Consider the following 27,807-nt stretch of genomic DNA (forward strand, 5'->3'; position numbering starts at 1 on the left):
AAGAGTAATTTTTTATGAAAAAGAGATGATAACTCAAAAAGAAGTCATGAGGCAGATGCATAAACAATAATACATCTCCTCTGCAGACTCCACTGCAGACACTGCAGACTCTGCAGACACTTCTGGCCTGTGCTGCGCACACTAAATGGTCAAGCTGAACATTTCAGGATTTGAAGTCTATGAATGTGGTTTCCACACTATGAAGCATAGTACAAATCAATACTGAGGTGGACACTCCTGTGTTCCCCCACCTTATTCTCTAATTACATGAGTTCCCTGTTCTTGATGCATGCCTATTTTTGTAACTTACTCTTCATGAGCTGTTTCAGAACTTACTCTCCACGGAATCTGAACATAAACCATCTTTCAAGGCCATGTCCTATGATATGAGTTGCAGATATGTCTTGCATGGGCCTTCCACCAATGGTTCAGCATCATCCCACAAGAGAGCTGGCTCAGTCACCTGCCAAACAGTCTCCATAGGATAGGAAGGTGCTAGATGCTGTGTTATAGTTCAAGTGCTATGAATGTCCTTTGCCAGGACCAACAGACCTGCTCTATTTTGTCACTATATGGAAGAACAATTTGGCTATCTTAATCATCTGAACATAGAAGCAGGAAAGGATAGAGTCAGCTCCAATACACCACAGTTTGGCAACACTCTGAAAGAGAGCCTGGAGCAAGGCAGCATCCCAGAAGCCTGTGGAGCATCATGACAGTGGCTGTGCCCTTGACTGTCTGAGTCCAATCACAACTGTCCTGTCTGCTCAACAACCTGTGGATATCAGTTTGTACCAATGGAAGCAGTACCCAGGATATTCCTTTCCCCACCCTAAGCCTGTCAAAACCATACCAAAATATGCCACCTTGTAAATGTATCCAGCAAGCAAAAGCACACAAGAAAAAAATAATAGAAAACTCTGAAGGAAACAGGAGAAAAACATGATTGCAGTCCTAAGAGAAGTGGAGGGAGGAGTGGGTGGGATCAGGAATAGATCCAATAGATCCAATGTTCTTTGTTCAGTTTTCTGTGAGAGAAAATTTACACTGTGTATCTGGTGTTGCCGACATATTGGTATGTATTCCTCCTTGGACTTCATGGATTTACAGTGTGACAGATTACTAAATGTCTTCAAGTCACACCAAATATAAGTAACTTTCCTTTCAACACTGCCACAAAGTACAAAACATGACCTATCAAGCTTACATTACCGGTAGGACTGGACATAAACTGGACTGCTTCCACTTCATATTTTACAGATTTCTGCAAGACTTAACACTTGCTGCTCAACAGCAAAAAAGCAGCAATTGCTCTGGGGCACTGGATGCTTTTCAGAAGTCAAGTCAAAAGACATTGTGCTCAAACTGAAGAAGGCAAAGGCATATTACCTTGTACATAGCTCAAAAAGAGTAAAATAACTACTCCATGCTTATGCTGTTACTATTCCTGCTATGTTTATTATTGAAAGTTTCAAGGTCTCCCAGTATTAAGCTGAATTTAAGAGAAGGTACATCTTCATCCCAGGTGCCAAATTCACTGTTGCCAAATGTTTATAAGTGATGAAAAATACAGAGATGGGGCCTCAACCACATCCCTGGGAACCTGTTCCAGTATTTTATCACTCTTTTTGTGAAGAACTTTTTCCATATGCCCACCCTATATTTACTCTGCTCCAGTTTGAAACCATTGCCCCTGTCACTACAAGCCCTTCTAAATGGTCCTTCCCTGGCCTTCCTGCAGGTTCCCTTCAGATACTGAAATGTGGTTACAAGGCTTCCCTAGAGCCTTCTCCAGGCTGAACAGCCCAAATTCTTTCAGCCTGTCTTCACAGAAAGGTGCTCCAGCCCTCTGATCATCTTTGTGGCACTCCTGTGGACCTGCCAATTAAAGGTGGCTTTGCTCAGTCTCTGTAACTCTATTCTTAAATAATTTCCTTTTCTTTTACTATGGAAATATCACATTTAATTTCTATGGAATGCTGGCTGTTTCCACGTGCTGTCTGTATTATCTCAGTAAATACCAATCATTACTGCTGCAAAATTTGCAATTACTAGTTTTCTTAAGCCATAGATTTTGTGAAATATGGGGCCTAAAGAGTCTGGCAAGGAAAATAATAGGTGAATTTAAGGGGCCTTCAATGTTTGAGAGAAGCTGTCATCACATGCATAACAAACAGAAGAAGCCAGAAAAATTATTTGCATTTTCATCTAATCCAACATGTAAAAATGTCTCCAAGTCATCTTTGCTACGTAATTTCAATCAAGTGAAGTTATAATTATACTACAGTGCATGCTAATCAACATTGAACTTGGGGAGTGAGAGACATTTAAACTGGATGTTATTACAAAAAGCTCTGGAAACCAACCAAAGGAGTTCACATGGTCATTTTGCAAATTCATTCTGAAGAATGAAATCAGATCCGTGCTCTTCAACATCTGACAAACACACTTACTTAACAAAGACCATTTGACAGACTTGAGTACTACCACTCTGAGCATTTGGTGTCTTGACTGCTTGCAGAGCCTCCAGGGCATGCCTGTTAAGTTTAAAGGTGCAAAATAAGCCACAGCCATTGCTCTGACAAAACACTAAATCCCTATTCCCCTCCTAGTGCTGCTGATAGGTATTTCCAAATGACACCTAGTAAAATGACTCAGGTCTGCAAAGACAAGATGTAACCTTGGTGCTCAAGTGCATGTTGGTTGATTCCCAATTCTTGCTGTCAGTTCTGGAAAGACTGCCAGTAATTTCATCTCTTCTTTAATTGAGCCTTACTTTAATCCATAATGCACTGGTTGGACACCAATGCCACAGATTTGCACGTTACTGAGAAATTTCACTTCACCAGTGCCTACATCAATCCTCTTTGGTTCATTAGTCTGTTCACCAACACCGAAGAGACTGAGAGTATGTGCTCAGCTTTATTCCTTGAGCCAAAAGGGATATGTCACAGTAAATGAAGTTAAGCATTTGTGTACATCTTTTACAGAAGGGTGACCCTAAACTTGTGTATCTGCTGCAAGATGTAAATGATAATTTTTATATTGCTTCTCAAAAAATTATCAAGTTGAAGCAAGGCTGAGAGAATTATTCATAAAATGAAAGAGCAGGGAGCAGAGCATGCACTTCAGTTCTGCAATGTAATTAAGTGTAGTACCATTAAATAGTAAAATATTGGAAAATGTTTTCACTGGTAATTAGCAATTTTAAAATCTCAGAGAAAACATTTATTTTACATTCCTTTCTGCAGTAGGAAGAAAATAAGCTCTTGCACTTCACTCAAGATTAGACACTCACTGTGACCCTTGCTAGCACAGATGAGCCTGATTCATTTGTAAGATACCTAAGACTGGATGGCTGCCAAAAATCCATCAATGCAAAAACATGTGCCAGCTGAACAAAGCAAGGTCAACCTGTGTGAGCTCAGGAGAAAACTAGGGTGAGAACTTGGAGCTCTTTCTATTTTCCTGACACATCAGGATTTGAGGACTGACTTGTGCTCTGCTAGAAAGATCTGACCTAAATGGAAATGTGAAAATTGAAACTGAAGACTGTAATCTTGCTTCAAGACACATAAAATACATCTAAATGACCACCCAGCCTTCTGGAATTTAAGGTTGAAATGAAAGTCTGCTTTTAAACTTAAGTTTGAAGATTTGGTGAGTAAGGGTCAGAAAGAAAAAAGAAATCACCTAACACAAGCACATACTTCTGCAATAAGTTTTCATTTCCATAGAACACTTAGTAGTACACCCAGAATGGGGACTAATTTTTGTGACTGAAGGCAGCAATAGTTTGAGCACTAAGGATCGCTGATGTGTAATAAGGAACTAGAGTGGAAATGTACACCGAAAGGGCTCATAAGGCTCATGCACTAGCCCCAACCCACAGATGTGAAGATCATAAATCAGCCTCCTGCACTGAGCACCTTCAAACTTTAAACTCTGTGAACCTAACAACCGGTTTTGGACTGGGGGATTTAACTAGGTGTCAAGTCTGAGAGATGGAGCTGGATATGGAAATGGGAGCCACAAAGATGGGCTGGAACTCAAAAAAAAAAATCCTTTTGCAGGCCTTTTCATTGACAGCTCCACAAAAATGCCTGGTTGCTCACCATTTGTGTAGCAAAGTCATGGACACAAATATCTTAAAAGCAGATACACTACACTGGAAATATCTGACTCTGCTCCATCAAGCTCTGCTGCAAATCTGAGTATTCCCAAATTCTGATGGATAAGGATCAGGATAGCAGCTTAATAAGTAGCAAGTGATCACCCAAACACAGCACAAAGAGCATAACTACAGCCATTGAAGCATCATCCTCTCCTGAAATGAGCATTTTATGTGGCTGCAAAAACACAGAAACCCAAATACTTCAGAAAGGAGTGAAATGAGCTCCCAGATGCAACTCATGAACCCCAGAACTGGACACATCCTGGAAACCAATAATTGTTTTGTCTCTTTCCTGCTCTTTTCCTTGTGGAATCGGGGTTAAGAACAGTCTCAGGTTGTTTCAAAGTAAAATCTCAGGACTTAAAAAACAGTATCAATTTCTCAAATATCAAAGCTATTAGTTATAAAATTGTGATTTGGTTTTCAACTGCTTCAGGTACTTGTACATCTGAAAAATAGTCTGGTTTTCAAAGCAGGTATGTTGGGTCTAATAACAGGCATTCCCTCTCCTCAGAAACATTTCCTTTTCTTGGTCCACAGAGACACATTACAAAAACCCAGGTGGAAGAAAGCATTCTCTAAGGATGGAAGTTGTTAAATTTTCAGCTACCAAATACCACAAGAACTTCTCATTCCACCTCTCTTGGAACGCCACACAAGACACACTATTTTGTTTCCAACAATGACAATTTCTCAATGAAAAGGTTGTAGCACACCCAGCAATATTTTCCTTCCTCCCAGAAGTCTTTTCCAATGCACCCATATATAAAATTGTGGAAGGGAGGAAATAGAAAAAAAAAGTGGTGTGTGGTTTTTTTTTTCTTAGTCTGTGTTACAGAAACTATTCTAAGCTTATTTGAAATTCACAGATGGTTTCCACTGATGGAGCATTGTTGTATACTGAGGAAGACTTGTACCTCACAGATTGCCTGCATTCAACATAAATATCTATTCCCTGTTTTGTGCCATTCTTCTCAATTAAATCACAAAAACTAAAGAAACACCAGTGGCATCCTTTGTGTCATGCCTCTAATGTCTCTCAGCATTGTGTCTCTCAGCCTCTGTTCTTTCCTACAAACAACATACTTTTGGGTTTTAACTTTTTCTCTGAAGAGCTCTGTAAGAAATGGCTCTTCTCTGAACTCATTGTAATTTAACAGTATCTTTAGATGGTGTGGTGCATACGCTGAACATACTTGGAGGGTGATCTTGGGAAAGACATGCAGGTGGGCATTCTTATTTCCCAACAGCAAGAAGTTATTTGTAAAACCAAAAAAGTGGAGGTTGCAGCCACTGTTTAAACAGAGAACGATTCTTGCTAGTGCTACAGGGCCTTCAGACACAAGAATCAAACACCAACAGACATTCCTTACACTGGTAATGTAGTTGGCTACTGCAATACAACTATACAGTGTACACATACACTGAAGAAATTAGTAACTGTTCTTATTTCTTAGCTATAATTACTGTGCCTGAAGTGCATACCCTAAACTAGCTACATTCATAGACGATTTTGTGTTGGAAATAAGCTAGCTAACACAGAAAACCCCACAGGCAATCCCATCCTGCTGCCACAGCTGCCTTCTACTATGCACAATTACATCTGTGTCTGCTCTTCACTTCTTGCCTTGATTCATCTAATGAAGTTCCAAATGAAGCGTGAATATTGTATGTGCAACATGCATAACAAAAAAAATCACAGAAGAAATTTAGAAGTTAATGACATGATTAAAGAATACCAGGCATGAGCTAGAAAACAGCTCCTCAGGATTTCAGCATCACCATCCATAAGTAGCTTCTGCACATGTAATGCCTAACTGGGTATTCTCCAAAAGATATTTTGGAGAGGCACAGACTAAACAGGAAAATATTTTAAGTCTTTCTTGTTCTACAGGGAACTTGTGGGAGCTAGGTATTTTGATATTCTTCCTGCATCTTCCTTGATTGTGGGTTTTCCCCTGTCTCTTCCTTGCAAATTAAGTGATACATTATGTATTTCTTCTGGCAGGCAGGCTGCTTTTAGTATACCGCTGAGGTCTAAGACAGACAGCAGAGTTAAGTTACCAAAGGGCTTCATTTCTGCACACCAATGTGCAGCCACCTGGAAGTTTTCACCTAGCCTGAGCTCATTACTGCCCTCTCTTCATTTCTGGTGAAGGATGACTTGGGTGGCTCCTCTCAACACCTGGAGGTATTGAGGCTCCCCTCTGCTTTAGACACAGGATAAATGACATGATGGAGACACATCTCCTCTCTATCCATAGAAAGGGAGAATGAAACACTAAGTCACTTGAGGTGCTTAATCTGAACAGGATGCATGAGAGAAATCCCAACTTTGCAGATTCTCTTTCTGTTTGCTCAGTCTGTATCTTATTACCCTGCCTGCAGAGGTTTGGTTGTGGGTTTGGTTTTATTTTTTGTTGTTTTTGTTTGTTTGGGTTTTGGGTTGTGGGGTTTTGTTGTTTTTGTTGTTTGGTTTTGTTAGGTTTTTTTTCCATTTAAAAGCTGAGCCACCACATACTTCTATTACACACGACAAAGGCATCTACATCAGTCATGTATAACACCAACCCTCACTCAGGCTAGACCTCAAAATGGGGAGGTAGTACCTCCAGCCCTTGGTATACTTAAATTCAGAAGACTATGACCCCTTCTTCAGGTGTTACTGTAGCAGTATTGCCAGCACAGCTTTTTAGCTGCCACAATGAGAAACACACACACAGGAAAATCTAGAGCTGCACAATGCAAATATTGCTTTTGGTTTACTCATAAACAGAAAACAGTCACAGATGCAGAGAACACTGCTGTGATTCACTCGTTTCCAAAGCAAACACACACTTCCTCATCAAGGAACAGCAGATCTTTTGGGCCCTCAATTAAGATTACGGGTTTGAAATTGAAGTTAAGCAGCTAAAGAACAGAATTTATAGATGTCATGTTCTTCCTCTAGCCCTTCCCCCCCCCCCCCCCTTGTAAGAAACCATTCTGAACAATAAAAGGAATCAGGCTCTTATGTGAATGTCCAGTTAAACCACAGCAGTGAAAAACAGTACATGACCTGGTAACTAAAAATAGGAATGCCAAAAGTAAGATGCTGAAAACAGAGGAAATCAGCCTAGTGCTTAAAACTGCCTCTGGACTTTGTAAACCACCAGGTTCTAGCAGGGCAGTTGCATACACTCTTCTCACTTACACAGAAAAAAATCCTACTGTATTCAGCTATTTCCAAGATTTGAAATGGGGAAGAACATGCCTAGTCTGTGTGGAAGATGGATCTTGGTACTGGTGGGGGAAGCCTGCTCTAGCTTCCTGCCCTTGCAGGCAGCAATCCTGCTCAAAGAAGAAACAAAGAAAACCTCCAAGGAAGAGCTTCAGGTCAGTCTCCACTTTCACAGTTTCCTTGGAACAGTCTTTGGCCAACCCTCCTGCACAGCTTCTTCTTTCAGGTTAGCTCTTCTGGCTTCTTTTACTGCACTATAGTTTAGCTAAAGCACACCAGTACTCTAGGGTTACCTGAATTAACTGTCTGCCCACCACTTTAGCAAGCCTGCATCAGGCACACAGGAGATTATCTGCCCGCAGTTGGGAGTCCATGAAGCTTCTTGGGCCCTCTGTTCGTCTGGGCTCCTTTGTAATTTATGTGGTTTCTCTGGCACCCATTCTCAGATTCACAGACTGCACTGGGTTGGAAGAAACCCTCAATTGTCATCTTGTCCAACTGCCCTGCAGTGAGTAGGGACACCTCCAACTAGATCAGGCTACCCAGAGCCACATCTGTCTCCAGGGATGGGGCCTCAACTACATCCCTGGGCAACCTGTTCCAGTATTTTACCACTCTCATTATGAAGAATTTCTTTGTTATATCCAACTTAAATCTGCCCTGCTCCAGTTTAAAACCTCATCCCAGCCTTCCTGTAGGTCTGGCGGGGTTCAGCTCTCACATGGCATGTCAAATGCTATAGCTGTTCTTTCCTCAGGTATGTTCCCTTATTCAATCCTCCATGGACTCTTGTTGCAGGCCAAACAACCCAGTAACAGTGTCCACACAGTGATGGTTTCTCTTCTCATAACATCTCATCTACCTGGAAATAATATTCCAAAAACTGGAGAAATTCTCCTTACGTACCACGTCTGTAAGGACAAACTAACTACGCATTTTATCTTGTTCTTGGAGCAGCAGCATCAAGTGGGTTTGGAGAAGAGAACAGAGGGGAGTCCATTTCCATCCTTTTTCTCTCTTTCTATATTAGAATGTCTTCCCCAATGACAGTCTCGAGGTGAGGAGGAACAACACACTAGACTTGTACCAAGGACGGTATTACCTAGGTGAAATTCGCATTCCCACATTCACACTCCTGTGGTAACTTGCCTGTGCTTTCCCTGTTCACAGTTTGATGCTGCTCACTTGGTCCAGGTCTTTTGAACACTCAGGTAAGAGTGCTACTTTGCAGGCTGCCAACCTCCTCCTGAGGAGCATGAGAGAGACTGGGAAAGGGGTATTCATGAAAACAGCTCAGCTAGCTCTAAATGAGAACTCATGGAACACATGACAGGCTGTAGGGCTCAACCCCAACTGAATTTAAAGACCTGTTGAGGGTCTTTAAGCAAATATCAGATCTATTCACAAAGCAAACCACCTACATTACTAACGCTGAACAGTGTTAGACCAACCTCCAAGAAAAGGTAATTTTTCAGGCCTACTTAGTTACTTAAACATTGATTTTAGAGAACACAGAGATGCACTGACATGCTGCAATCTTTGAGCTTTGCTTTCAGATCCAAATGCAAAATGGCCTTCGCCTGGTAATGAACCAACCTAGCTCAAAGTCATCCCAAACCACTTTGCAACAAAACTATCCACTTGTTCACTATCCACATTCAGCTCATTAAGTTCTGGTTTGCCACTGTTTTTTTAATTCAGGTAAGAAGATCCTCAAACCACATATTCTCATCTGTTCCAAGATTTACTTTTCTTGAACTGGGGATGATGATGATGCAGTGGGACCCAGCAGTAGGTGGCAACTGCATACAGGAAAAAACAAAACACTCACAACCCCCATGATATTTAAGTAAGAAAGTGAAACGTCTTCTGTTTCTTTCAAATCTTACAGTGAACTCCCTTAAAACAAAGGGATGGTCAGCCAATATAGTTTTCTATAAGCAGAATGCAAGTTAATAGAAATGTACTTGCTTCTCTTCTGTTCTACTGTGATGAAGACCATCTCAGCGCTAGCATGTTGCACAATCTGACACAGCATATTTTCTGTGGGAGAAGTCTTAAAATATTTTGGGGTTTTTCAAAGACAAGTTTTAAGGAGGTTGAACAATGTCAATAACTTCATTTTTTTTATGGTTATGGAGGTAATAAAATTGGAAAACATAACTAAGTATAACCTAAAAGATCTGTAAACCAAGCAAATAACTTAACATGCTCTTCTTCTGGAAATCTTATGATATTGCAGGACATAATTCCCAATTTCTTAACATCTATGCTTTGCCATTCAAATAATGATACAACAAATTACAGAGCTTTTAGACAGACAGACAAACATCTGTAAAAAGGCAGAAAGCAGGTTCCTTAATCTCTATCCCTTACTGCACAATTATGATAGACAAGGTTTGTTGCTGATTTTACTGTTATCAGGGATCCTTACCTCGAAATTCCAGCCCTCTGAGCTGAAAGGTGACCAGGCCATTTCCAATTTCGATCAAGTGCACAAAGGCATTTAAATAATCCGATGCCAGAATAAAACAGTCTCCTGTGTTGTAGTTTCCCCAGCGGCCCAGAATCAAGTCACCACAAAGAGATTCCTGCAGAGATCTTGTCAGATGCTCATAGAAAATGGAGTTGAGGTTATTGTCATCATTTCCTACAACCAGAGTAGTACACATGTCTAAAGAATACAGTTTACAATACAAGAAGCTGTTCTGCATAAAATTTCACCTTCTTTTTTCATTCTTGAATAAAGCTTCTTCCTCTAACAGGATGCTGTCTTTGTGATACTTTATACAAGCTGCATTTCCTAGGTGGTTTTTAACCCCTCAGAGAATCAGGCCTGAATTTTTTGTTTACCATTAATATAAACAGAACATCAGATTAGTGATAACATGTGTTTCAGACTGAATTAAATCACCTCCGAGTTTTACAACAGTAAGAGGTTTCTGGCTCCACTGTAAGTCTCTGCAATGCTAAGTTAAGGTTTACACATTGATTTTGATTTTAAGAAACCATATAGCATGATTATTTCAGTACATAAACTTAAATTTTAATATTATGACTGAGACTTTTAAAGAGAATTTAGTAGCACACCTTCCAGTAATTTTATTAGGACTTTTTTTTTCGTTCTCCAGGAATTTTTAAAGGCTTTGCCTATGAAGTACCTGCTGGGACTTAGGATGAGGATACAGTATTTTAAAAGAGTTCATTTGGTATGCTGAGAAAGAATACTATTAGGCTCATGGCTTAAACCCATCTTTTCAGCTTCTCAGGCAAAGCCTTGATGGTATAAACACATCACATTTTGTATATCAAGCAAAACACAAAAGCTCCCAGGCCATACCTGAATCCTTTTCAATCTGAATTGCCAGTCTGGTGTTGGAATGGTCCGATCTTTTGGTGCTGGAAATAAAGACATGTTGTACAGACATTTTTTTTTAATAAGATCCTCCCCAAAGCACATTTTAACTTTCTTTTTTAATGGATCTTCTTATTCTGTGTTTATATCATCTAGCAGTTCGTGTTCTGTTTGTCAATTTATTCTAAGCAAGCATATGCAGTTATTTCAATTCAATATTTTTACTGCTACTGTAGCTCATTGGCACACAAAAGAAAAAGAGTCTGTGTCCCCTCCTCCTTTTCCTCAAACTCCTTTTTCTCCATTTGTCTTCTTGTAGGGCAGAGTCCATTGAGCATTTGGCATCTGTGATAATACACAACACTGTAAGCTAAAGTAATTGAACTGACTCCAGAAGTACACCAGCCAGGTGTCCCCAAAACAGTGAATAGAAAGAAAACTAAATCAGTCTTTGTTCCCTTTTAAGCCTTAAGCAAAATAGCTGGGCATACGAAGTTTTCTCTGTGCAAAAATATTTCTGAGGATGTAAAACATCTATGGGGAAAAAGGGGCAAAAAAAATAATTGTACTTGGTTTCATATTTAGCTAGACAGCAATGCAAGAGTCCCTAGCCATTCTTATTGCTTGAAAAAAAGAGTAAATTACAGGGTCTTAGTCCATACAGACTGGAACCCTGTCTACCTTATGAATGAATCATTCCTCACTCAATATTTTCATTGCAGTCGTAGAACGTGGCACAGGAAAAATAGTGACAGAAGAGAACACAGGTAAACGGTAGACTGAACTATAACAAAAGATACTAACAAAGTCTGAAACAAGGAATGAGTAAATCACTGTGGGCAAGGATGTGGTTGTTGTCATGTCTAGGGATATTCAACACCAGAAGTCCAGAGCATCTCCCAAGCACCCATCTTCCAAGTGGGTATAAATGAAAGTCTGGCTAACAGAAGTGCTATAGTGAATGTAAATTTTCCTGAAATTCTGCTCTGGCAGTGATACTTTGAGATTTCAGACACTTCATTAAGAATGTTGCCCAAAGAGTTGTATCCTCAATCACTAGTCTTAGCAGAAGGTCTGCCAGTCAGGTATGTAAATATTATTATTCCTTGGAAATTGGGGTTAAAGCAGAAAATTGGTAAAGACAAAGTGAAATGCCCCAAACACAAGGCACCATAAAGCTACGTGTGACAGTGGTGACAGCCTCATCTGTTCAACAGTCTGCAAACACAAGAGTGAAGTGCTAAGGCACCACCAGCACAGGAACTGAGGGAGTCATCCAATCATAGTCCTCATTATGTCCTTTGTTGAACTGTGATGAGATTGGCATGGCCAGGTAGAACTGACTAGTGTCTGGCTCATCAGGGTAGGGAACAAAATGCATAGTGAAGATTTTAAACAACTGACAGTTGGCCACTCAGTTTACAAGCTGGAATTCAGCTACTTACTATGAGAACTTACAACCTGCCCCAAGGAAGACTGCGCCAAAGAGGGTGTAAGTCATATAGAAGGCTTTTGAACAGCTTAAATAACACTGAAAATGGATGGAGTAAACACTGGGTAATGTCTTTGAAACATAGCAAAGTCTCTCTGACAGTTTATATATCCCTATTGCAGTATTGGCTCCTAGAATTTCGTGTGAAAATATGAGAGTTATGTAAAAGGTTGGAACTTTCAGTACTGAAGCTATAAGGTCTTCTTGAAGTTATCTATGAGAAGGATGCCACTAATGACCCTAAGGTCAGAAAGGCTTTTATCCATCCTCTACAGCCTCCCTCAGAAAGCTATGGAAAACTGATCAATAGGAAAAATTGCATACAGGAACAGAATTGCTTTACTTCTGCTACCTAGGAGCAACTGATTTTTGCTAATAATACAACTGGAGAGAATATGAGACTTAACTAAATTAATTGTAACTAACATCAGCACATTACAGATATATTATATAGCATGTAAATAATACATATTGTATATATACTATGTATTTTTAATATATATCAGCATTTTATTTGAGGTATTATTTATCTTCCTGTCTCTGGTTGGCTTAGCTTATTGTAACTGAAATTTTCATTTCCCATGCAACAGAAAATGGCAACAGGGACAGCCTCCTAAACAGTTCAGATATAAAGAATGATTTTATTTCAAAAAGGTTGTCAGAATTCTTCTACCCTGATATATATCTTCCCACACCTGCAACACATGCAAGAGTAAGCAAAAAGATTAGGTTACGGAAATCAATCAGGTTTCTATTCTCAGCAGAGAAACGCTGCTGATTTCTAAATGCATGTTTTAAGATTATGATGCTCCTTATTAACTTCCAGTTCCCCTGAAATCAGTGTGGCAGGATGAAGTACAAGTCAATGCTATTCTTTACTCCAATTTTTTACCAACCTAGAAAGCATTTCTGTTCTTTTTTGCATACTGAGACCCATACAAATCAAGGAAGACTTCAGAAAATTTTGATCTATAAATTAAGTTGGAATCCTTCTGCTCAGCATGCCATGCAGCTCTGGTTCCATTTCTTTCCTTTTTTTTTTTTTTTTTTTTTTTTAAATTTGAGAGAAAGATGCATGAAACAATCAGAGAAAATTACAAGTGCTTCAGAACACAGAAACAGGAGAGAGAATGCAGCCTGACTGGGAAGAAGGGAAGGAAACAGAACAGTTGTCACAAATGAAGCCAAGCCACGCTCCATTGTGGCTTTATCCTTCATTCCAAGCAAAGTAATGATTGTGTAAGCAGATAAAAGATGGGCCTCAGCACATGAAACAGGAAAGGATTTACCTTTTCAGAGACTGCCAGACAAGCTCAAATCTTTACACAGGTATTTTGAAGCATAATTTTAATCGTTTTCTAAGATGAAGGGTAAGTTAGTAAAGCAAGCTTCAGTCCTGAAATTGAGTTTAGCTGAATAAATTTAATCAGGTCACCCATTCTTGACCTGAAAAATCTTCCACTATTATTAATAAACAAAGCTATGTTTGTACTTTCTTGAAGGCAAATGGGAGTTTGTATAGCATTGAACTATAATATACTGCACCTAATAATCACACCAGTGACACCTTTATTCCTGGGCTCTTCACTGTCAGTTAGGACCTCTCAAAGTGCACTTTTGGGACTAGTGGGTGATTTGGGCTTGCCTACAATGGCCACTTGCTTTAAATTTCGTTGTTACCACTCACTTAAGGTAATAATTAGCTCAGTAATTGGACTACTTCTTTAACTGCATTATTCTAAGCAAACAGAGTGCAGGTCCTTCGGCACATGCCCTAGAGAGCAAGAATTTGTGTTTTAGTATCTTCAGAATTCTAACAATATTCCTGAAATATCTATGGCATGCTCTTTCAATCCAGCACTTACATGGCCACTGAAATGAACCACTGGTTTGCATAGCACTGTTCATGCCACTCTAACTATTGCTCCCCTTTGCAAAGGATGAAATAATTTCCCATACTTCCTTCATCCAAAAACACTGCCTTGTTTTTCAGCCTGGAAGTGGTTTCTTCTCCCAATCTCCTTAGAAAGGTAGAAAAAACATTGAGGTGGATTCAGACAGCCTGGGGAGCATACAGTGGATAGTGAGAACTGGGTGAATTAAGGATTAAAAAAACTAACTGCTGTGATTAATTCCAGGAGATAAAAATAAAATTGCAGCTGTTGCATCTGCCATACTCTTGCTGGGTTTTGCTCCAAAAGACAAATTCAAGATTTCCAGGATTCTTGCTATGAAGAGAGGATCTCTACTTTGAAAGAGAACACAACAAAGAAAAGCAGTTCCCCTGAATTCCCTGGGGAATGCAATAGATGCCTTTCTAGGGTAGATCCAAAGAGGGATTTTTTTGTCTGCATCCAATGAATTTTAATCTGTATTTCCATGACATCCAACAGGCAAATCTAACAGAAAGAAACTTTACTATGCTGCAGTCTCACAATTATTCCTGAGAGTCTGAGAAAAAAGAAAAAAGAAGTATTTTCAGTATTTCTGTGTGAATGTTTTACGCTGCTGGCACTGTAAATGGAAAGTTTAGCATTAAAAACACAGTAGCAGTAGTAGGCTACAGCAGGAGGGAGCATGATGGTAGAATAAGCAGGCATCCATGAATATTTGAAGGACATCAGAAGCAAAACCAGTGGTACTAATTTGAAGTATGAGGATGCCTAAGTAATGTTAAATCAATTTCATCTCAAACACAGAATGACTTCAGCACCATTATAATAGCAAAGGCTGACAACCCCTTTGTGTGTATGCATGACCAGGTTTTCTGGGAAGCTGCATGGTTTTACTCATATTAATAAAGATCTCTTAAAAATGAAAGCAATTTATCCTTCATCACTTGCTCTGATTTTTATTTTGTATGCTTTCTTTCTCCCCTTATTCCCTGACAACTCCAGTGTGTCATCTAACAATAATAAAAAATGGCTTTGACTGCATGGTATGAAACTGAGGGAGGGCCAAGCACTAAAAAGTTCCAGTTGTTAAAGACAGTGCTGTGGAAGGACCCTTTTAAAACATAGGAAGATCTTATTGTCAGAAATGTTTTCTGTTCTTAGGTTTTCTTTATTAAAAATGATTTTATAAGTAATTTCAAGAGTTTCTTGAGTTTGACTTTTGGGGATTTTTGTGGGGTTTTAGTGGGGTATTTTGTTGTTATTTTTTAAAAGTAGCTGTAAAAATCAGAACTGCAGTCATTTGCTGACATACTACTGAGTATGTTTCTTTAGTATATTCTGAAGCCTCCCTCAAGATGAGGTTTCTGTGCTCTTGCATCATGAAGGATGCAAATGAGAGGTGTGAATGTGAGATCAAAAGCTGAGTGCCCAAACATGGATTAAACAGCCTACCTAAGTACTTTGACAGTCAAAGGTTTAGTTAGCTCTTATTTGTAAGCCAGCTCATCTAAGCATCTGCATACTTTAAAATACTCAGTAATACTTTACCAGAATGTCATCGACATCCCTGCTTTTGTCTTATGTTTCTAACTTGCTACTTACTTTCTTTTCCTATGTCTGAGTATGCTTTCTCTTTTAAGAAGGAATTTATTGGCGATCTTCAGACATTTTATACTAAGCAATAAATGAAGTTATATAAATGGAAGGCTTATGCCAACTGTATGGCGATATTTGTGCTTGCTTTTGTGTTAGTTAAAAAGAGATGGGACCCTGACATTCCTGTAAGGATGGGGCTTAGCACAGGACCCTGCATCTCAGCTGTACTTCACTGTCTGCAATCCATAGAGGTACTGTGAAACTTAAAAGCAAATGTGGTAATTACAAACCCACACATTTGAAATAGTGCAAGTGAATGCTATTTTTCTGGGAGCCAATGCAAACATTATAGGAAAGGTGCTGTGCTCTTCAGGATTACTTCACTGCCTGGCATGTGTGTGTAGTGGCAAAAACCTGAGAAACAGTAAGGCTCTAGAGACTACAAAGGAGGTGATGAGAAATGCCCTGGTAAAGTTTTTACCAGAAGAAAGAGAGTGAGATCAAACTGTAGGAAAAAAAAAAAAAATCCCCAAATATTGGAGGCTGCTGCAGCAAACAAGGCCAAAATTCTTACCTCTTTGAGTCCACACAGACAGATGGACATTGTTTAAAATCATAAAAGGAGGAAAGGACAGCAAGGCATCTGCAGAATTCATTCTTAATACTCTTCATTGCTGAGAACAAAGTCCTCTTATGCTTTTTCAGTATGCTATATTAAAATACATATTTATAGTATTTTAATCATCACTTTTAAAACTCAAGGTGACTGCTTCAAAAACAGAATTAGCAGGCAGTGATGGCAAGAAAGTATAAGGAAGTACAAGACAGACTGGTGAATGATGTCTTACAAAGAAAGCCTATATCACAAACACTAGTTTAGTTCACTATAGGGTTTTACGTGTACGTATTTCTCATTACAAGATGAAGGGAGGCAAAATGGAAGATAATCAGGCCAAGAGGGCCAATGACATCCTGGCCTGTATCAGGAACAGTGTGGCCAGCAGGAGCAGGGAGGTCATTCTGCCCCTGTACACTGCACTGGTTAGGCCACACCTTGAGTACTGTCTAGTTCTGGGCCCCCAGTTTAGGAAAGATGTTGACTTGCTGGAATGGGTCCAGAGAAGGGCAACAAAGTTGGTGAGGGGCTTGGAACACAAGCCCTATGAGGAGAGGCTGAAGGAGCTGGGGTTGATTAACCTGGAGAAGAGGAGGCTCAGGGGAGACCTTATTGCTGTCTACAACTACCTGAAAAGAGGTTGTAGACAGGCAGGGGCTGGTCTCTTCTCCCAGGCAACCAGCACCAGAACAAGAGGACACAGTCTCAAGCTGCACCAGGGGAGGTTCAGACTGGATGTTGGGAAGAAATTCTACACAGAGAGAGTGATTTGCCATTGGAATGGGCTGCCTGGGGAGGTGGTGGAGTCACCATCACTGGAGGTGTTCAGGAGGAGACTTGATAGGGTGCTTGGTTGCTTGGTTTAGTTGATTAGGTGGTGTTGGATGATAGGTTGGACACAATGATCTTGAAGGTTTCTTCCAACCTGGTCTGGTCTATTCTATTCTATTCTATTCTATTCTATTCTATTCTATTCTATTCTATTCTATTCTATTCTATTCTATTCTATTCTATTCTATTCTATTCAGCCTGCAAGTGCAGCATTAAATAATGCTACAGTAAAGAAGGAAAAAATCTTCCTGCTACTGTTCAACTGTACAAAATTCAATCTCAAACAGGGACGACTTTTAGTATCTCTAGCTGTTTCATTGCAAGGATTGTTGAGAGTGTTAATCATTTACAGCAGTTGTTATGGTTTCTACAGTACCCTTCAGACTGAAAAAATGTCTGGTATTTTGAGAGCAAACACTGTTAGTCAAAGGATTTTAAAATTTAAAAACAAACAAGCAAACAAAAAAACCCCTCCAAACTCCCCCTGCATTCATCCAGTAGTTACCTAGTCTCAACTAGGACAAAGCTTCAGAGACAATTCTCAGTGGCAACAGTGACATAATTCTGCATTCTGTATTATCTCAGAAAGGAGAAAAAGAACTTTTGCATTTTGCTCTTATAAGTCTTGAAGCAACCTGGGTCCAGTACATACCCCTATATAACAGGAGGCAACTAGGACTTGAGCAAGCTGAAGCAGCAGGGAATAATTCTTGCTATCAACTCAGTTAAAATGATTATACTTGCTGAGATCACAGAGGAGATGCTCAGCTTTTCCCCTGTATTCACATCTTGACAAAAATTGCTTGAGTAAGCATCCTCCTCAATGGAAGGTTTGAGTTTAGTGCTCTGAACCTCAGCTTGCCTCTAAATGTCTGATTCAGTTAAATCTAAAACAGGCGATCTAGAGTATCTCAACATAAGGGATGCAAGCTTGCTGAGAACACCTATCCTTATGGAAATACAGTCTCTTCATGTCAAGAGGTTTCCAATACTCAACATGATAGAACTTTCATGAGTTTACTTGACTTAATTAGATTTACATGATTTGGATGGCAAGCATCAGACAAACAGCTTATAAAATTTTAGTGCCATTGCATATCCACACAAGTCCTTAAAATATTACATGCTTCTTATTTGAGTCCATTCTCATCTTTCTCATATCCTGTTGCTGCCTTCCTTTCCAATTATCTTTAAAAGTTTCCTTCTCTCATGTTCATGATTCCTTCTCCTCTATAGCTCTGAATTCCTACTTACCAGTATCTGTTGCCTTAGCCTGTCAGATGTTTCACTGCATGCCTTTTCCTTTTTTCGTCTATCCCTTTCCCTCTCATTTATCCCACTTGTGGTTTTGATCTCTGCTTGTGTTCCTGCCTGGTCTCAGCATGCATTCCCTCTCTGATGCCTCCCTTCTGTCTTTATTCTGTCCTCTTAGAATGATTTAGTGAATACAGAGTTGTGAATGCATCTTTAACTCAGCAGGGAACTACTGAGTACTGAATCAGAATGCACTCCCAATTAATTATCACACATATGGCTCCTATTCAATTAGCCTCAATTTGTTTTCTTGACTGCCAGGGGCAAAACTTGAGAAGAGACGTTACCAGTTAAAGAGATACTGCCAAACAGTTAAAACATAACTTTCAATTTTGTATAGCTTCCCTCAAGTGTGAAACCCTTGGCAACTCAGGAAATGTTTTAATACCAGATCTATTTGATTGAAAGTGCCTGCTTTTCCTTGCTCATCCTTTTCCAGGCAATTCTTACATTATACCAGTTCAGTGTGCCTCCACACATGTAGGCAAGTGACAAGGTGAGAGCTGATTTAGAGATGTTCATACCTCTATGCCACAGTGAGTGGCCACAGGGGCATGCACAGGGTCACTTATATGTGTACATGATACAGGTTCACTAACTCTGGCAGATGATCACAGTTCAAGACACTGAGGGTAATGTAATTTTTTGGGCTTTCTTCAGCCTGCAGCTTTACCTGAAAGAACACTTTCCACACCCAAATGCTGTGGCTTCCTCATTCCCCAAAGCCCTGCAGAACTGCTGAAAGGGATTAACGACTCCCAAACCAGGCAAGTGTTACAGGTACAAGCCCGTGAGCTGGCCTGGTGTTGTGCAATGTAAAGATGCATAGCAGATTGGTATTGCAGCAGGGAGGAGACAGGGAAGGGTCTTTAGAAGAGAGTCAGATGAATACGTCTAACTCATAACATTGAACTTAGAGGACTCATGAAGAACTAAGGATGAAGAGCAGAAAAAGACATTCCTTGCTCTTCAAAGGCTTCAGTGCTCTCTCTTCTCTCCATCGATGCCAGAATGATGGCCACACATGCACCTCAAGAACAGAGCAGAACTTCCCAAAACCCATGATACACTTATTGTTTCCCCCCCAGATCATCTGTATTAGGAAATATGTGCATTGTGAGAGAAAATTTTTGAAGGAAAAATTTCAGCAACTTGCTATACATTTCAGCTTTTGCATCCCTGTCAGCCAGGGAGTGCCACTACAGTCAGCAGCAATTCTGTACCCCAGGGCACCCAAACCAGGCCCTAAGTATCCCTCAGTACCAGTCTAGGCTGGACGCTCAAGGATCTAAATCCCTTTGAAGTCTCCAGAAAGGCTCTCACTAAATTCCACAATCTCTGTGAACAGGAACAGGCAGTCCTTTTGATTTGAAGACAACACACCAAAAATTCAGACTAAAAACTGTTCATTCATTGGTCCTATTTGGTTTGACTTGTATGTCTTAGGCACCAGTAATCACCAATAATCACTGCTGTAGTTCCTCTGTAAACAGAACCATTATGGAGATCTTAAGAACATGTGAAAATCAAACAGAGCAAGAAAAGAGGGGGGGGGGGGGGGGGGGAGAGGAGGGAGAGAAATTAACCCCTAACAAGGAGAACCTAAAAGGTTTGAACATGCAGCATCCAAAGAAGGCCTATGGACAGTTGTAGGTGAATGGCATTTTGCGTTCAGAGCAGGGGTTTTTAACAACGGTAACAGATGAGCAAGCTCACAGGAAAACTAGGTGCACTAGGATGTGTGTGTTACATACAAAGATCTTGAAGTGAAGGGCCTGTTATTTCGTGGGGAAAAAGGGAGGGAGCAGACGGGTGCTTTTCACAACTCCTGTTGGCACGCAGGTGCATCATGTGAGGTCAACCCATACTACATCTACAGTGGGAAAACTCTTTCCCTTCCACTTGTGGGCTGTCCACAATGGGGAAGTTAAGTGAGCTGGCAGGAAAAAAGAAAATGACAGCTGAATTAGAGCTGAGGTAAGATAGGTTTTCCTCACCCTATTTCCCAGATCTATTAACCTGACAGGTGGCTCTTTTCTGGACCACAATGTTGAGAACAATTACACAGTGATACACTTTTTAAGAAGATGGAGAAAAGAAAGGCTTGCTCACATATTCAAACACAGAGAGGTGTCCTGTAATGCCATTCTGAGATAACTGGCAGTGTAATCACAGCCTCTTCAGAGACACCTAACTAATTCAGTTACACCACATTGTAATTCATTCAAGACCCTTCAAAGCAAATGCAAGCTGTGCCTTACCTCAAAACAGGCACTGAACCAGATGGCTAAGAAAGAAGAGAAATAGGAAGAAGCAGGAGAGAAAAGAGGCTTGTAGACAGCAAAATCCCCAGATCTCTGGTGGCAGTTTGCTGTTCGCAGGGACAAGTCACAGCTGCAGCAAAGAACAGGCTGCTTGACGTGATCCAGTGGTTAGACCCGCTGGGGAATGAAAGTAAACTTCCTATTCTGTTCTGTCCATTGCTATATCTGAGATGCAGAGCAAGATAAGAGGAAAGGAAGGACAAAGCCAGGCTGCAGCATGACAAACTATTTAGGAAAAAAAAAGCAAAGCAAAGGAACAGAATAACAGGGTTTGAACAAACACTTTATACTTTAAAGTGCCTATACATTAAACAAGATTTACTGCTATTTCCTTTTCTCTCTCTGACATCAACAGCCTAATCATTCCAACAGCTGTGAAAATAAAGACTAAAACAGAGCTCTTGGAACTGGGAAGCAGGACTTGGGCTAATGGCAGGGCAAAGCCAGTGCTGAATCAAGCCTTTTTTTTTTTTTTTGTTAAACAGAGAAAATTGCTCTTAGTTGGACTCCCATGAGGCAACCAATTCATGAACAGCAGGACAGCTTTCTGATTTTCCACTCTTCTCTTTTCAACAACAATGGCAGCAAAAACTCAAAATAAAAAAAGATGGTGCATAAGAAGATGTTCTTCCTTACTCACTTATTGTCTTATTTTTCCTTCTTCTTAAAGTCACCCTTCCCTTTCCCCTTTGAAAGATCACTGACCTCAGTAACGTATTGGTGTACTAGACACTGCATGCAGCTAGTACCAAAGTGCACACTATAAACAAACAGCATCTGCTGATTGCAGAAGAGAACACCCATGCTCTCTGCACACACCACAAGGGCACAAACAGGCACAGTATGGTTCCTGAATTTTGAAGAGCTTGCTAGGAATGTCACAGTTTGCTTATTATCAAAATTATCTTTTTTTTTTTTTAACCCGCCTGAGTTCCTCTTCTCCTTGAAAAAACAAACAAGCCATCATCTAAATTCTCTAAGCCTTTCAGCTCTAGCTCACATCATCTAGAGTGGCAGATGCACAGTCAGAAAGCTGAGGAATCAAACTCCTCTTCAGTTAGCAGAAAATGTGGGACTAAAAGAAACACTGGAAACGGCACTCTCTGCTTGCTAATGTCCAAAGGTTCAACACTGGAGTCACTTTACAGAAAATGAACTGGATGGTTTTTCCTCACTGAATTCCACATTGTTGGCCTAAATGAGATGCAAAAGTAAGTCTTCCTTATGTGAAACAAAGAAGAAAGAAGTTTGCTTAACAGTAGTAAAGTGTGCATGTCCTGATAAACAGAAATGACACTACGACCTAATTTGTAACATGGAAACAAAACAAAACCATAGTACTTTCATATCTAGACTGCTTGCCAAAATTGTTTTCAGCTAGCCCAGTTACGGGATAAATTATTAAAAACATTACAAGATTGACTACCTCTAACTTCATATAAACCTAAATGAGCATCTGTGTAGCTAATAGAAATGTAATAATTCAAAGTAGTCATCAATATACCAAGGAAGTATTTGAAGGTGAGTATGCAAAGCAGGCAAAACAAAAGCAGCTATACAAAGCACACTGACGGTGGACTTCCCCTGGGCAAAAGTTCCCATCAATGAGTATGGAAGTAGCAAAACAATCTACCAGAGCTTCTGCTACATATCTCTGTGTATCTCACATTGCACTGTAGTGAACCTGTGACTTCTGCCCTGAGCTGAACTAGGCAAAATTGTCAATCTATAAACCAAACTCCCCTTTTCTTTGTTCTGTTCTGTCTCACAGCTCCTGAAAACTCAGTGGACATCTGGCCATAGGGCACTGCAGTGCAAAGATGCGTCAGTGAAGGAGCCAGAACAACACCCCACTCCAGCTCAAACTCCCAATATTATTTAACTCCACAACTATGAAAGCAAGCAATTACACAATCCCTTTGGATTTTTAGATGCTGGAAGCATTAATACTTAAAGCAGTAAGGCAAAGTCAATTTCAGTTCACACAAATATTTTAAGGATTTTGTAGAAATTCTTAATACAAAATTACTCCCTTCCCTTTTCTGTCTTTTCACTGGGTTCCTTTAAAGAAACACAGGTTGTTCAACTCAGTGCTTGCTCACTCTAGTCAGCTCTTCATGTGAGCAATGAAATACTGAAATGGAACTGAGACAAAAGAGAATCAGAAATACTAGAGACAAAGTGTATACAAATGTAGAAGTAGCCATTACATGTGCATATCATGGGATGCCACAGGTTGAGGCAAATGCTGATTTCACTTTGATGATTATTTGAATCTTCTACAAGGCTTTTTTGTACTTCTAAAAAGGTTTTGAGGGGCAAGGTTGTGGTTTTTATGTTTTAAGTGAGAAGATCATAAAAGATACACTAGAATTTTTAACAAAGAAGAAAGCATAATTTTTTCCAGAGTCTGATTTAAGCTTTTATGCTGAAGACAAAATTGTAGTTCCTGTTTATCTCGAAAGGACAAGCAGTTGTGGTTTAAAGTATTAAAAGGGTTATTAGGTTTTTTGCATTTGGGGTTTTACATTTTACAGGTAAAATAATTAGCTTTTCTTTCAAAGATTATTAGTACCAACTTCTTCACTTAACTGGAGTCACAGATGGTCAATATTGATGAAAACAAGACATTCCCCATGCTTACTCACTGAATCCAGCCCCTAAATTTACAGACCTCTTATTCACCTCTTGCACAAACCACCTCCATCTGGAAAAGGGGAGAGTTTCCCTGTCTCCAGCACTCTTGTTTGGGCCACATTAGATCCCAGTTACCAAGAGTTTTCATATGCTACTGGGTAGAACAAGCTGAAACTCTTTATTCAACCTTCTCAATATTCTGTGTTTATGTCCCTGACAAACTGAATGAACAGCATCTAAAATCTGACCAATCCAACCAACTCTTAAGTCAAATTCCAGGATCAGATGTACAGTAATGACAATGCACACAATGTTTATATGGCAACATTTAATCAGGCCAGTATGAAATATATATTCATGCAGCCTGACTTCTAATGCCAAAGGTATCACAGATTTATTTGCTGACACTAGCTGGTAAAACAAAAAAGGCTGACAACTGGGAATGTTACTAATTTTTTTCCACAGCTTTCTTACTATATGTCTGTACAATCAACTCAACATGGCATTTCATCTGTAATGTACCAATAATTGTTTACATACATTTTCAGAAATAACCAAATGACCATTAAATATTAAAACACCAGAATCATGACTCTCATGCCCTGCCAACAACTTAAGCATTACCTTTGGAAAGAAAAATATCTTCAGAAAGTATATTAATGAGAGCAAACCTCTACAAATAGCAAGTGCAAAAAAAATTTGAATAGTCTTACTTGTAGTTTTTCTCCCAGAACTTGATTGGTCTTGCATATGATGCGATAAAGATGACACTACCAAGAAATGGACTCAGTGGTGTAGAAAAGACTGAAGAGGCCAGAGTTTGAAAAAAAAGCATAGCAGAGTCTGAAAACTGAAAGTTAAGGTAAAATTTTATTTCATTTTACTTTTAAACCACTGTTGAAGCATCTCTTTGACCTATTAATTTTTACTTTTTTGTTGCTATTTATTTTACCAAAGAGGAGAGGAAAGTTGTGGGAGGTGTGGGGGTGGGAAACGGAGGGGGAAAAGAAGGGTGGGGTAGAAGGGGAAAAGAGGGGCAGGGAAAAAAACAGTTGGGGGAAAAGAGGGTTGGGGAAAGGAAGTGCCAAATTGATAACTACCAGCATATTTTCAGTCATTCTTCAATGCTACATAGTTGTAACAGAGGTGACATATCTGAACAGAGCGTATTATTAGCAGGGTGACCGTGTCTCATTTCTGCTCAAGTACAGATGCTGAGCATAGGCACCCATAACTGCCCTTTTATGTCTACCCAGAGTACCTTCTGTAACACAAAGTGTTCTTCCAGAGTCTAACATAGAGTTTAAAGCACAATCCCTACCACAATATGCTTTTCCTGGAAATTCTTCATCCTGTGCACTGGCATCTTGCTCCCAATGTGTCTGGGTATTCCATTCTGTAAGTTTCTGCTTATTTTGGAATCACCTGATATGTGGAGAAACAACTATGCCTCTATAATCCAGATGTCTGGCTTAAAATCATGCTTTCATCTTAATTCTTACTGACAATTTCATATTCCATGCAGAATGGTAAAAGGTAAAAAAAAATGTTCAGCATTTCATACTTTTTGAAATATATATGAAATGAGAAGGTGAGGACAGGGGAATAGTAAATATCACATGAACACTGTAATGAATATCTGAATCCATATGTAAAGTCATATTTCAGCTTGATGGAAAGCAGGTTAGGGGATAGACAAGGATACTGAAAAAAGTTAAAAGGAAGATGATTAAAAAAAAACAAGCAAATGAAATACTAGGCTTTAACTCTTCATTAATTCATACCACATCCATGAAACACCAGGATAAAGGTTTCCAAGTTGGCATAAGAGATCTGTGGATCTCTCTTGGGAGGAAGATGCTAAGTAAAAGAGGTAAGAACTAAGAAACCACTATCAAATTACAGCAATCAAGTGCATCTCAAATTAAAATGAAAGTCAAATCACCCAAATAAAGTTTTACAGCCCACCCTCCTATAGTAGTGTCCCATATGTGTGCCCCACAAATCCTCTATTTGTTGCACCTTCCAGAGACTGCTGAAAAAAACACGACATGTAGAAAACTTCTGGTACAACAGGTCCATATAAAGGGTAGCTAGCCATGCTTTTAAAGCAATTTCTAAAAATCTACAAACAAATATTTGTCTAAAGACCCCTCTCAAATCCCTCAAAGTTATTAAAAGAGAGTGGTCTGGAACAGTGTCTTTTTGCATTAGAGAAATTGGAAAAATGAGCCATGCTCAGAGACTGAAGTTCAAAAAGCAACAAAGAGCACACAGCAGCAAGGAACTGCATTGAAAAACTGAAACTGTCATTTTACTCTGTAGTCATAACCACCATTGCCTGTGAAAGATGAACAACTACTTACAAGTGTCAGGTAAGAAAAGAAGACATAGGAGCTGATGAGACAAAAAGAGAACAAGGAGTTCAGACAAGGACAGAAAACCAAGGTTTCTAAAGAGAGTTCTAATGTCATGATTGATTTGAAAATTGCCACCATGAGTTAAGACATTTAGGACTCCACTATGAACAACATGTTTGCATCTATGACAAAATCAGTAGCAACAGGAGAGGGTTTTTTTCCTAAAAGATACAATGTTCTCTTGATGTACATTGGAAGACATCTCCCATTTGACTTAGAATCATAGAATTGTTGCAGTTGGAAAAGACCATTATCTAACTCGACCAAGTCTGGTGCTAACACATGTTCCTATTTTTAAACAACTCCAATGATGGGTGATTCATCTACCTCCCTGGGGAACCTATTCCAGTGTTTGATAACCCCTTCAGTCATGGCATTTCTTCTAATATCCAGTCTAAACTTTTTTTTTTTTAAAGTACCAATGCTTTAATTATGTTTAACTAAAAAGGTATAAAAATACCATAAAAAACTCACAGGCATGCTTTCTTACTCTATATCCCAATCCAGGTTTCCTGTGTAGCATCTTTCTTAGGTTTTACTGTCTAGAAGCAGACCTTGTTTCTTAGTGAATAATGGATTATATTTTTAAGATAGTCAAAACCAACTTTGGAGGAAAAAGAATTAAAACCTCTTCAACATTAAATATAACACTGCAATTGAGGATTCTTATAATTTAAAAAACCATTTACATTCAAAGCAAGTAACTGAAACACTGACATTTGAAAAATCTTCTATCCCCTTCCTTTAACACAGAACTATGCAGTAAGGCCAACTCAAACCCTCCATTTATCAAAATCCACATTTTTAATTACAGTCATGACAGTTATGTATTTCCAGGTGCAAGACCCTACATTTATCCTTGTTGAACTTCATAAGTTTCTTGCTAGCACACTCATTCAGCCTGTCCAGGTCTTCCTGAAGGGCAGCTCTCCCTTCTGGAGTGTCAATCACCCCATTCATCAGGGTGCTCATGATCCCAACATCCAGATCACTTATGAAGGTATTAAGAGTGCCGGGTCCAGTACTGATCCCTGGGGTACCTCGCTTGTGACTGGCTGCCAGGCAGAGAAAGAGCTAGTTACTAAGACCCTCTGAGTACAGCCTGTCAGCCAGTTCCCCACCCACCACACAAGACCACCTGTCTAGGCCATAATGTGTCAGCTTCTCTAGGAGGAGGTTGTGGGGGATTTCTATGGCAAAAGTTCACCGAGGCACTTTGAAATTTAAAAATTTATGCTCCCTTTGCAGATGTGATTTAAGCAATTAAGAGCCACAAATAATTAACTCTGCAAAGAAATGGCAGACTTAGTACCTCTGCAAACTGCAACATGCATTTATCATTACTGTTTGCAGGTTTATGGTAATAGCCAATAAACTTTGCATGCAAAAAGGCAAAGTTACTGTTGTGGGAATAGTAACTTGGGCATTTAACCAGTATCTTAATTGCAACGTTGCCTTAAAAGACAAATTTGCATTCAGAAAGCATATTATAAATATAAGTAATAGAAAGCTTGTCTAGATCAGTTTAGCAACAACTGTGCAAACAAACTAAGCCCTGCTTAGTTAACTGCTTTCCATTTTGAAAAGCTTAATTGGTACTTGTATCAAGAGCAAAGTTATTACTGCACAAAACAGTTGTGACTGAAGGGAAATTCACTTATCCTAGTTCTTAAAAATGTTTTGCTAAATAGCCTTATACACACCTCTGCAATTCACACAATAGAGGTAAAAGATTTGTTTTGAAATTCTCAAATCATTTGCGACAAGTCAGTCAAAATGGTCAGATCACAGCTTTTTATAATGCTTTCTATTCATAAACAGACAATCTAAAGCTTTCCCTCTGGGAGTTAGTCTGTTTACACTCCCATTTATTCTTCCTATATAGAAATAGAAGTATTGTTAAACAATGCTGCCTATGATTCAGTACAACACA

The 27,807-nt window shown here is 39.5% G+C and overlaps 1 protein-coding gene across 3 annotated transcripts in view; it reads right to left on the reverse strand.

Annotated features, from left to right (window-relative positions):
* Positions 1-27,807, reverse strand: part of PCNX2 (pecanex 2) — a 163,457-nt gene that overhangs the window by 28,960 nt on the left and 106,690 nt on the right. For all 3 annotated transcript variants that reach the window (XM_068154361.1, XM_068154371.1, XM_068154380.1), the window contains exons 23-25: positions 24,168-24,296; positions 10,735-10,793; positions 9,829-10,044 (exon numbers count right to left, since the gene is read on the reverse strand). In XM_068154361.1, coding sequence (XP_068010462.1) covers positions 9,829-10,044; positions 10,735-10,793; positions 24,168-24,296 — 404 coding nt within the window. The remainder of the gene's footprint in view (positions 1-9,828; positions 10,045-10,734; positions 10,794-24,167; positions 24,297-27,807) is intronic.

This window comes from Melanerpes formicivorus, unplaced genomic scaffold, assembly GCF_026170545.1.
Source record: "Melanerpes formicivorus ecotype bairdi unplaced genomic scaffold, bMelFor1.0.p_v2 SCAF_2, whole genome shotgun sequence".
In the NCBI taxonomy this organism is placed as follows: Eukaryota; Metazoa; Chordata; class Aves; order Piciformes; family Picidae; genus Melanerpes; species Melanerpes formicivorus.